The sequence below is a fragment of the Hypanus sabinus genome, chromosome 1 (assembly GCF_030144855.1).
Source record: "Hypanus sabinus isolate sHypSab1 chromosome 1, sHypSab1.hap1, whole genome shotgun sequence".
Taxonomy (NCBI): Eukaryota; Metazoa; Chordata; class Chondrichthyes; order Myliobatiformes; family Dasyatidae; genus Hypanus; species Hypanus sabinus.
The window spans coordinates 115,201,350-115,214,004 of NC_082706.1; the positions used below are offsets into that span (position 1 = coordinate 115,201,350).

The window sequence follows — 12,655 nt, forward strand, 5'->3', positions numbered from 1 at the left end:
GCCACAAACTTATCAATCTCCCCTCATATTTCCTCAAAACTACCTGCCCCTCCACCTATCTTCATATTGTCTGCAAGTTTTGCAACAAAGCCATCAATTCCATCATCCAAGTCATTAACACATAATGTTAAAAAGAATTGGTTCAGCACAGACCGCTGTGGTACACCAATAGTTGCCAGCATTCAACCAGAAAAGGCTCCCTTTATTCCCATTCTTTGCTTCCTGCTAATCAGCCAGTGCTTTATCCATGCTAGAATCTTTCCTGTAATACCATGGGCTCATAGCTTGTTAACAGCCTCATGTGTGGCATCTTGTCAAAGGGCTTCTGAAAATCCAAGTACACAACATCAGCTGATTCTCCTTTGTCTATCCTGGTTGTTATTTCAGACTAACTGGCCTATAATTTCCTTTCTTCTACCTCTCTCCCTTCTTAAAGAGTGGAGTGTCATTTGCAATTTTTCAGTCTTTGTGAACCATTCCAGAATCCAGTGATTTTTTGAAAGATCTTTACTAATGCCTCCACAATCCCTTCAGCTACTTCTTTCACCCTGGGGTGTACATTATCTGGTCCAAGTGACTTATCTACCTTCACACCTTTCTGTTTCCCAAGAACGTTCTTCTAGTAATGGTACCTTCACACACTTCATGGCCCCTGACACATGGAACTTTCACCAAACTACCCGTGTCTTCCACAGTGAAGGCTGATGCAAAATACTTATTCAGTTTGTTTCATCCTCTCTTTCCTTATCCCCCATTACTACCACTCCAGTGGCTTGTTATCTACTCTTGCCTCTCTTTTACACATTATGTATCTTTTGAAACTCTTGGTATCCTCTTTAATATTACTGGCTGGCCTTTTTAGTTGCCTTCTGTTGGTATTTGAAATCTTCCCAATCCTCTAACCTCCTACTAATTTTTCCTCTATCATATGCCCTGTCTTTGGCTTTTATGCTGGCTTTGACTTATCTTGTTGGCCACGGTCGTGTCACCTTGCATTTAGAAACTTCTTCCTGATTGGATGTATATATCCTGTGCCTTCTGAATTGCTTCCAGAAATTCCATCCATTGCTGCTCTGCCATCATCCCTGCCCGTGTTCTTTTCCAGTGAATTCAGGCCAACTCCTCTCTCATGTTTCTGTAATTCCCTTTACTCCACATCTGACTTTAGCTTCTCCATCTCAAATTTCAGGGTGAAATTCCATCATATTATGATCTCTTGCCTGTAAGGGTCCTGTGTCTAAGATTCTGCACACTTCCTGCCTTTCTGTATTAAATTTTCTGGATACTTAATTTTCACTGTGACTTTCACCACTGGTATTTTACCCTTTTTACCATAATAAACACCGTTTCAAAAATTATTAGCACATCTCACTTCTTTAAAATCTAATATTTAACAAATACTTTTCCTTTAACAACAAAGTAAAGAAGGCCTGGAGTGCCTGAAAGAATAAGAGAAAAAGTTAAATCTCAAAGTCAATAGAAGGAAACAAAAGCAATGAAAATTGGTGAGGACTCACTCAAGCATGGATAAGCACTTAGACATAGCTCTTGTAGAAGACAATATCCTTCCATATCAGAAATAGAATCAGCTTTCTTTGAACAACATCTAAATTAATCTGCCTTCACCTTGTATTCTTTATAATTCACTAAGTAATTGAATTTCACAAGTGTTGTCCAATTCTTCCACTATCTTATAAAACTTGTTTGAATATCTCAAAGATGATGCAGGTCAAGTCATTCAAAATTATTCGGGTAACCAAACTGAAGATCAACATTGTGGGCCTCCTTTGCACCTTTTCCAAAGTTATTAATGGAGTCATAGAGTCATGCAGCAGAGAAAAAGACTCCTTGGGCGAAATGGTCCATGCCAATCAGGACTTCCATCTAAGCTCCATCCAGTTAGCCATGTTTGGCCCATATCCCTCTTAACCTTTCCTCTCCATGTTCCTGTCCAAGTACCTTTTAAATGTGGTTAATGTAGCCTCCTTAACCACTTCCTCTGGCAGTTCATTCTTTATACTGACGGTGCTCTTGGAAAAAAAGTTGCCCCTCAGGTTCCTATTAAATCTCACCTTAAACCAATGCTCTGCAGTTCTTGATTACCCACCTTGAGAAAAAGACTGTAGGCATTCACCCTAAACATGCCCTTTTAATTATAGTCACCTCTATAAGATCACCCCTTATTCTCCTAATCACCAATGAAAACAGTTCAAACTGTTCAACCTCTCTCCATAACTCAGTCCCTCAAGAGCCAACAGCATCCCCCTAATGCTCCTTTGCACTATTTCCAATTTTATGGCATCTTTCCCATAGCAGGGTGACCAAAATCGAACACAGTATTCCAAATGCAACCTCACCAATGTCTTGTCCAACTGCAACATAACATCCTACCGTTTACACTCAATGCCAAAGCCTGCTTCACCATCCCATGTTCCTGTGATGCAACGTTCAGAGAAGCAAGGTTCTTCTGACAGTTAATTCCATATGCAGAACACTTTCTTAATGGAAATGTTGCCCCTCAGGATCCTATTAAATCATAGTGATCATCCTCACATCAGCTGTCTGGCTTAGTGCAGCATCCTCTCAGTACATAACAAAAACTACAGCAAACTGTCAGGTCAGCAGAAAAGGTCACTGGCTGCAGCCAACAATCACTGCAGGACTCATATGTATCAGGGACAAAGCAGCCTGGAAAATTTCAAACACTACCCACCTTTCCAAAAGCTCCCTACTGAAAAACACAGAAGGTTATTAAAACAGAAACAACACACCTTCTTAAGTTTCTTCTCCCAGGCAATTAATCTGATCATCCTTTCTTGTTAACCTCCATCCCCTCCCTATCTCTTACTTCAGTCACTGTGCTTTAAAACACCTTTTATAATGCTGTTTACACTGTAAATACATACTGATATTTATGTACTTATGTACATTTATTCATGTCCATGCTTCAACCTCATTTGTATAATTTTGCATTCTTTATCATTGGTGAAGGATGGTGTTTTTGTTGGTGTTGCAAGCACACAGAAGCAAATTCCTAATAGATGTAAATGCAAATAATGCTCCATAATCACTCTGTTCTCTGCTCCATCCTTTATTACAGGAAGCTAAATCTGAAGCATAACATGCCCTACATGTGCTTCATCAGACAACTCAAAAACTTTTTAAGGAATCTGTGAACTGGATACATTCTGGATACATCACAAATGCCCAATGAAAAAACTTGAGATTGAAATTGAAACGACTAGTGAATCATGATATTAATAAGTAACAAGTTTGGACTTGATATGAAGAAAACTGCAGTTGTAAGTATATTTGGAAGGACTACTGTGTTGCCTTTATGGCAGTTATTTAGTTTATAATATTTTCGCTTAGTAATTCGTTTGTTAGCATGTTAGTTAAAGTTAGGATTGTTTAAAGTAAATTCGTTGACTGTGATATATCGCGGCATGCGATGACGTCATATCCGGTTTCGCCGCGTCCTGTGGGAAAATACCGGTTTGGAGAAACGGGAAGGTGGGGGCTGATATGTGCGAGTCCAGCGCAAGAAAAGTTGTCTTCTACGCACTAGAAACATAGTGAGGCAACGCCGTAAGTCATGAGATAATCGATATGTTGAATTAAAATGTTAACGCCGATCCTGTTAAAAGTAACGACGGTCGATAAGGTTTATGTTTTCGTTAGTTAAAGAGTTGCGGATAGTTTGTGTTGAAGTGTATTTAAAGCAGTCAATGGTGTAGGTAGATTCTGACCGTATGCTGCACTTTAATATGATGTAGTTGTTGTAGTTTTACTTTTGCAAGTATTTACTATGTAAATGTAATATCAAGAAGGAAACAAATGCTGTACAAATCTTGTATTGTTTTATCAACAGTTTTCACCATACGTTACTGTGGAAGGGTGAACAGTAAACGGTTAATCTTATTGTGACCCTGTCTTCATTAACAATGGTTTACCTCGGTGTTTAGTTCAGCATTATCTTACACACCATGCGAGAACACTACAACTACAATCACCTTTGCTTCACAAACATGCTACACATCTTAGACATCATGCCACAAAATTATGATATTCCATCATGATCTTTCCTGTACTTTAAGATTGAATGAATAAATGCCAGCTCTATAATCTATTCCCCTTGGAATTCAGTATCAGCAACCCTATTCGACTGCAGGAAGTTGCTAAACAACTTCAGAGAAGACCCAAACCCAAATCCCATCAATGTATTCTAAAGTCAGGAAAAATAATTGGAAGCAGGGCACATGGCTGCATTGGCAGTGTTCCTCACAGTTAATTTCATGGAAAGTGAGGTAAGTAAGCATGTGCCATTTGAAGCTATTGCTTTTCTGCAAAGTGCACTTGCCTGAAAGAATTCTGGGCCAACTCCAATGGTGCCTGTTGGATAGCATATTCCTGGTAACCCTTTCGCAGAGCTGATTCTTGACCAATACTTTCAGGCTCAGCTGCTGGAGTTTTCTCAGCTGGAGTGGCCTCGATGGGAATAATTTTAGTGGCACCTAGAACACAGAAAAATATTATTTCTTGTTGCGACAGAGAATAGCAGTTACAAGGTAAGACAAGAATTGGCTTTGACACTATTTGGGATAAAGGACTAGCAATTAAGTATCTACCCCCTCAAATCACTTTTGCATAGTGCATGGAAGTGGTGGCTGATCTGTGGCCTGGGTTTATGTGTTTATGATCTGTGTATATGTTATTGTGTTTAATAGCTGTGGCCTGGTGTTATTAACTTGTCTTTGACCCCACTTCACAAATCACTTCATTTTTCTTTCAAAAAAAAATCTACCAACTTTGAACTTCAAAGTACAGAATCAGTTGCCAAATGGTACCTACCAATTGTGAGATTTCATAACTTAATTCCTGAAAAGACTGGTTTAAATTTTTGGCTCACATCACAAAATTATACCTGCTGAAAAAGTAATTTTTCTCCATTTTGCCAGTTCCTTGGAATAGCTTGAAAACTTTTATCAAATCCTCCCTTAATCATCATTGATTAGAAATCAAAACATCTCTATTTCACTCCAATCCAGGTATCATTCTATTAAACAAACCTGCCAAATAGTTTGCTTCTACACTCGAGCCCATTTATACTCGCGGCACTTAGGGTGTGTAGGAAAGACCAGTAATTCATTCATCTTTTCTAAAATTCAGTTTAATTATCAATGAACCCAGATCATTCAATAATCAGTTTTTAACTTTTTGCTACTCCAAAGTATTGTGATCTATCCTGGTCAAAAGTAGATGACCTCACACTTGCTTACATTGAAAACCAGTTTCTACTGTTTTAGCATCCATTTAATCTAATAATATCTCCTCCTTAAAAATAGCACCTATCATTAAGAAGGAAAATGATCTCAGTTGTTTATGAAGTGATGAATAGCTACTATCACAACATAAATCTTTGTGGAATGCCACTAGTCACCTGCTAATGAGATAATCTGGCCATTGCTCCTACACTTTGTCTTCTGGCTGCTCATCTCAAATTCTCAATTGGTCTTCAATTCCATGAGCTTCTACTTGAGTTAAAGATAAAATAAATTATTGTCTCAGAAGTCCACATAATTACAATCCTGTAGTGATGTACTACATACAGAGATAGAGATGACACGCAGTCAGTAAGCCGTTTCGAGACTAGTTCATTCTAACGTTGCGGCGCTGGCATTTAATCCCAAGCGCCGGCCCTCTCTGGGCGGAACTGACATCAAAGGTGCATTACCAAAGTCTCTCCCTGCGTGCTGGCTATTTGTGAGCCGGTTCGCCTGCACAGAAAGTGGGTCGCCACATAACCCGCCCCCAGAACCGGCGATACACCCCCCAATGTCCACAGTCTGGATCAGCCTCTGTTTGGGAGGTCTGCCTCTGCACCACGGTGCCTGAACCTCGACCGGTTGTGCCAAGTCCACATGGGCTGGTTTGAGTCGGTCCGTGAAAACCTCCTCTTTCCCCCCAATGTCCAGAACGTACGTGAACCCGTCGTTGTTGATCACCGTAAACAGCCCCTCGTACGGCCGCTGTAGTGATCCCTGGTGCCCGGTGTCCGCCCCTTTGTAGAAACACAAACTTACAGTCCTGCAGGTCTTTGGGTACATGGGTCGGGGTCCATCTGCGCTGTAAAGTCGGTACAGGGGCCAGGTTGCCGAGCCTTTCACGTAGTCTGTCCAGGACTGCTGCAGGTTCTTCCTCTTGCCCCCTTGGGGCTGGTATGAACTCTCCAGGGACGGCCAGAGGTGCGCCATACACCAACTCAGCCGACAAGGCGTGCAGATCCTCTTTGGGCGCTGTGCGAATTCCAAGCAGGACCCAGGGAAGCTCGTCCACCCAGTTAGGTCCTCTCAGGCGGGCCAAGAGCCGAATTCAAGTGACGGTGGAAACGCTCCACTAGTCCGTTTGACTGTGGGTGGTAGGCAGTAGTGTGGTGTAGCTGCGTTCCCAACAAGCTGGCCACAGCCGACCACAGGCTGGAGGTGAACTGGGCGCCTCTGTCGGAGGTAATGTGGGCCGGTACCCCAAAACGTGCTACCCAGGTTGCAATCAGTACTCAGGCGCAGGAACCGGCAGATGTGTCAGTAAGCGGGACCGCCTCTGGCCACCTTGTGAACCAGTGGGATAGTGGGGTCAATAGTTAGGAGGTACCGCGCTCCTTGGGACACTGGTAGGGGGCCCACGACATCCACATGAATGTGGTCGAACCTCCGGTGGGTGGGTTCGAACTGCTGCGGCGGGGCTTTAGTGTGCCGCTGCACCTTGGCTGTTTGGCACTGCGCGCACGTTCTGGCCCATTCACTGACCTGCTTGGGAAGTCCGTGTCACGCAAACTTGCTGGAGACCAGCCGGATGGTTGTCCTGATAGATGGGTGCGCCAAACCGTGTATGGAGTCAAAAACCCGCCGCCTCCAGGGACGAGGGGGCGAGGTTGGCTGGTAACCACATCGCACAGGAGGGTCCTCTCACCTGGGCCTACAATAAAGTCCTGCAGCTGCAAACCCAAGACTGCGGTCCTGTAGCTGGGCATCTCGTCGTCTGCCTGCTGCGCCTCCCCCAGTGCTGCGTAGTCCACACCCAGGGACAGGGCCTGGACAGCTGGTCTGGAGAGTGCGTACGCCACGATGTTGTCCCTACCCGAGACATGCTGGATGTCCATCGTGTACTCCGAGATGTAGGACAAATGTCGCTGCTGGCGAGCCGACCAGGGATTAGACACCTTCGTAAACGCGAAGGTCAACAGTTTATGGTCCGTGAACACGGTGAACGGCCTGCCTTCTAAGAAGTACCTGAAATGCCGGATTGCCAGAGACAGTGCCAACAGCTCCCGGTCGAAAGCACTGTACTTGTGTTTGGGTGGTCGTAGGTGCTTGCTGAAGAACGCCAGGGGTTGTCAGCGCCCCTCAATGAGCTGCTCCAGCACCCCACCGACTGCTGTGTTGGATGCGTCCACCGTGAGGGCGGTCGGAACGTCCGTTCTTGGGTGCACCAGCATCGCGGCATCTGCCAAGGCTTCCTTGGCCTTAACGAAAGCAGCCGCGGCCTCCTCGTCCCAAGTAATGTCTTTGCCTTTACCCGACATCAGGATGTACAAAGGGCGCATGATACTGGCTGCTGAGGGGAGGAAACGGTGGTAGAAGTTCACCATATTGACGAACTTCTGCAGGCCTTTGACTGTGTTGGGCCGTGCAAAGTGGCGGATCGTGCCTACATTGACGGGCAGAGGTATTGCCCCATCTTTGGTAATCCTGTGGCCCAGGAAGTCAATGGTATCGAGACCGAACTGGCATTTGGCCGGGTTGATCGTGAGGCCGAAATCACTCAGGCGGGAGTAGAGCTGGCGGAGGTGGGACAGATGCTCCTGGTGACTACTGCTGGCTATAAGGATGTCGTCCAAATAGATGAACGCAAAGTCCAGGTCGCGTCCCACCGCATCCATTAGCCACTGGAATGTCTGTGCGGCATTCTTCAGGCCGAACGGCATTCGGAGGAACTCGGACAGGCCGAACGGGGTGATGAGTGCTGTTTTGGGGATGTCTTCAAGGTGCACCGGGATTTGATGGTATCCCCAGACGAGGTCTACTTTGGAAAAGATTGCTGCAAAGTCCTGTATGTGCAGCACGGGGTAGTGGTCTGGAGTTGCAGCCTCGTTCAGTCTGCGGTAGTCGCCGCATGGTCTCCAACCCCCGGCTGCTTTGGGCACCATGTGCAGGGGGGAGGCCCATGGGCTGTCGGACCTCCGTATGATCCCCAATTACTCCATCCTCTTGAACTCCTCCTTCGCCAGGCAGAGATTTTCTGGGGGAAGCCTTCGTGCGCGGGTGTGGAGGGGTGGTCCCTGGGTCAGGGTGTGGTGCTGTACCCCGTGTCTGGGCATGGCTGCCGTGAACTGCGGTGCCAGAGTCGATGGAAAGTCCGCCAGGATTCTGGTGAATTCGTTGTCCAACAGCGTGATGGAGTCCAGGTGTGGGGCCAGCAACTTGGCTTCACTCAGGGAGAACGTCTGGAAAGTCTCCGCATGTACCAGTCTTTTCCCTTGCAAGTCGACCAGCAGGCTGTGAGCTCGCAAGAAGTCCGCCCCCAGGAGTGGTTGGGCCATGGCGGCCAGTGTGAAGTCCCACATGAACCGGCTGGCACCAAATTGCAGCTGCACTGTGTGGGTGCCGTAGGTCCGTATCGTGCTGCCATTTGCAGCCCTCAGGGTGGGTCCTGGCTTCCTGTTGCGGGTGTTGTACCCCATCAAGGGCAAGATGCTGATTTCCACTCCGGTGTCGACCAAGAAGTGGCGTCCCAACTGTTTGTCCCAGACGTACAAGAGGCTGTCCTGGTGGCTAGCCGCCATAGCCATTAGCGGCAGCTGGCCCTGGCCCTGGCCCTTGCAGGGTGGGCAACAACAGCGGGCTTTTTTCCCCCCAACTGGTGGTAGAAACACCACTGTCCTCCTCACTCCTGCCTCTGTGTTGTGTGCGCCCCCCTGCCGGGCCTGGTCTGGTCCGCTGTTGGGTGTGTGGCCTGGTAATCTGACCGACAGACACCACGTTCTCCCTCTTGGCTTTCCACAGCATGTCTGCCCACCTTCCGGGGGTCGCTGAAATCTGCATCAGCCAGCAGCAGATGTATGTCCTCGGGCAGTTGCTCTAGGAACACTTGCTGAAACATGAGGCAGGACTTGTGTCCGTCAGCCAGGGCCAGCATCTCGTTCATCAATGCTGATGGCAGTCTGTCTCCCAAACCGTCCAGGTGAAGTAGGCGGGCATCCCGCTCACGCTGTGAGAGGCCAAAGGTCCCAATGAGCAGCGCTTTGAATGCTTCATATTTGCCTTCTTCTGGGGGCGACTGTATGAAATCTTCAACCTGGGCGGCCGTCTTCTGGTCAAGGGTGCTCACCAAATGGTAGTAACACGTGGAATCAGAAGGTATCTGCCAAATCTGGGACTGGGCTTCTGCTTGGCTAAACCACACGCGTGGTCGCAGTGTCCAGAAGGTCGGCAGTTTTAGCGAAACTGCATGAACAGATGAAGAGTTGGTCATCTTTGGTCCAAATTCCATTTGGACCGTCGGGGTCACCAATGTAGCGATGTACTATGTACAGAGCTAGAGCCGTTTCGAGACTAGTTTATTCACACTTTGCGGCGCTGGCATTTAATCCCTAGCGCCCGCCCTCTCCAGGCGGAATTGATGTCAGAGGTGCATTACCAAAGTCTCCCCCCGCGCGCTGGCTATTTGTGAGCCGGTTCGCCTGCGCAGAAAGTGGGTCGCCACAATCCATGGATAGTCCCTCATCAAGTTAGGCACTTCAAAAAAAATTCAGATTTGACTTTCATGACCTATATATTCATGGTTATGTGGCCAGATTCTACTCTAACTCCATCTACAAGTTTATAGATCACACTATCATAGTGGCCATTATCTGAAGGAACAGGTAGAGAGCCTAGTGGCATGGAAGCAACCTTTCTCTCAATGTCGGCAAAATAAAGGAGCTGGTCATTGACTTCAGGAAAGGGTGGTCCACATGTTTCTGTTTACATCAATAATTACTGAGGTTGAGAGGGCTGGGAACTTCAAGTTCCTAAAAGTAAACATCACCCATTCTGATCCAACCACATGGACACCGCAGTCAAGAAAACCCCCAATGCCTTCATTCCCTCAGGAGGCTAAAGGAATTTGGCATGTCCATGTTGACCTTCATTAATTTTTATTGATGCATCACAGCTTGGTATGGCAACTGAGAACAGCGAACTTAGTAACATGGTATCATGACAACAGCCTTTCCCTCAGTTTCAACAAAGGAGCTGAACATTGATTTCAGAAGAAGCGGGGTGGTGAATATACTCCTGTCTATATCAACAGCAATGAAAGTAAAAAAGTTTGAGAGCTTCAATTTGTTGGGTGTGATCATCACCAGCCTGTGCTGGTCCAACTATGTGGGTGTCATGACCAAAAAAGCTCACCGCCACCTCTACTTCCTGGAGAAGCTGAAGAAATTTAGCATGTCTCCGTTGACCGTTACCAGCTTTTATTGATACACCATACAAAGCATTCTATCTGGACGCTTAACGGCTAATGCTCTGCATGTGACAGCAAGAGAGTCGCAGACACGTGTGAATGAGCTGACCTGGACTTGGTCTATATTTCTCAGCATAATCAAAGACCCCATCCACCTCAGACACTTTTCCACTGTCTAATGGACAAAAGATACAATCCCGAAGTTCAAGGACAGCTTCTATCCCACTGTGATCAGACACTTTATCTTGTTTGATAAGATGGACTCATGAGCTCAAAATCTACCTCATTGTGATCTTGAGCTTTATCGTTTAGCTGCAATCATTTTTCATATTGCTTACACTTCATTCTGCAATGTTTTTTTAACCTTATTTTACCATACTGCACTGCGTAATGATTTGGTCAGTATAAATTTTGCGTAAGATACTCTTTTCAGAAAGAAAACAATACCAATACCTCTCAATGCATTGCTGTAATGAATCGTTCTGCATGAACAGTATTCAAGACAGGTTTATCACTTTATTTTGGTACACATGACAATAAAAAGATCAAGGAGACACAAAGAGCTCACCACAGACAAAGCTCACAATGCAAAACATTTTGCGGTCATGCAAGACATTTAAGCACCTTCATACTGTACTGGCTCAGTTCTTTCCATTTTTAAAAATAATACTATTAAAATTCCATATGGGAACATAAACAAATCAAGTCAATGTATAAATCGTGATTTTGCAGTTGTGTTATTTGTTGTTTGCTGTAGTTGGAACATTTTTGCATCCGTTATTAACAAAAAGCACTGCCTTTTAGGCCACTGCAAGGATTAACCTAAAGGATTAACCAGTTCAGAGGTATTCAGGTCTGAGATCAAGAATGGTACAAGAAGTGCAGGGAAGATCTCCGGAAAGCCATCTCACAGACGGAGTAGCGATACTGAACGAGACTGGAATCAATGTGGCAGGAGAAAGATCATCCTCCTACAAAGTTAAATCTAATGAAATGGGGGACAGCAGAGCTTCGCTTCCAGATGAGCTCAGTGCCTTCTATGCTCAGTTTGACCACCAGAACAGGGAGGAACCAATGTGCACCCCCACATCTCCCGATGATCCTTTGGTCTCAGTATCTGAAGATGACGTGCGGGCTGCCTCCAAGAGACTGAATCTAAGGAAAGCATGCAGTCCGGACAGAGCACCTGGTGGAGTACCGAAGACCTGTGCCAACCAACTGGCTGGTGTGGTCACAGATATCTTCAACCTCCCACTCAGGCAGGGTGTGGTACCCAGCTGCTTCAATCATACCGGTGAGCAATAAGAGCGTGGAAGCCAGTCTCAGTGACTATCCCCAGTGGCACTTACATCCACAGTGATTAGTGCTTTCCTGTGTACTGGTGTTGAAACATATGAGCTCCTGTCTGAGTGGTGACCTGGATCTGCTCCAATTTGAGTACAGAAGCAACAGGTCTACAGCATATGCCATCTCATTGGCTCTTCACACAGCCCTTCAGCATCTAGACAGCAAAAATGCACGTCAGATGCTCTTTGTTGATTACAGCTCAGCATTTAACACCATCATCCACTCAAAACTAACCAGTAAACTTCAAGACCTGGGCATCAATACCCCCCTGTGCAACTGGATGCTGGAGCTCCTCACTTGCTGACCCCAGTCAGTTTAGATTGGCAAAAAATCTCCTCCACGATCTCCATCAGCACAGGAGCACCACAGGGATGTGTGCTTAGCCCTGCTCTACTCACTTTACACCTGTGACTGTATGGACAAGTACAGCTCCGACACCATATACAAGTTTGCTGATGACACCACTGTTGTGGGCTGTATCAAAGCTGGTGATGAATCAGTACACAGGAAAGAGATTAAAAATTTGGCTGAGTGGTGTAATAGCAACAATCTCTCACTCAATGTCAATAAGACCAAGGAACTGATTGTAAACTTCAGGAGAGAAAGACAATAGACAATAGACAATAGGTGCAGAAGTAGACCATTCGGCCCCTCGAGTCTGCACCGCCATTCTGAGATCATGGCTGATCATTCACTATCAATACCCAGTCCCTGCCTTGTCCCCATATCCCTTGATTCCCCTATCCATAAGATATCTATCTAGCTCCTTCTTGAAAGCATCCAGAGAATTGGCCTCCACCGT

At 45.9% G+C, this 12,655-nt stretch overlaps 1 protein-coding gene across 4 annotated transcripts in view; it reads right to left on the reverse strand.

Annotated features, from left to right (window-relative positions):
* The window catches only part of LOC132396921 (zinc finger protein ZFAT-like), a 116,555-nt gene that overhangs the window by 81,556 nt on the left and 22,344 nt on the right, over positions 1-12,655 (reverse strand). For all 4 annotated transcript variants that reach the window (XM_059975029.1, XM_059975043.1, XM_059975038.1 and 1 more), the window contains exon 5: positions 4,361-4,514. In XM_059975029.1, coding sequence (XP_059831012.1) covers positions 4,361-4,514 — 154 coding nt within the window. The remainder of the gene's footprint in view (positions 1-4,360; positions 4,515-12,655) is intronic.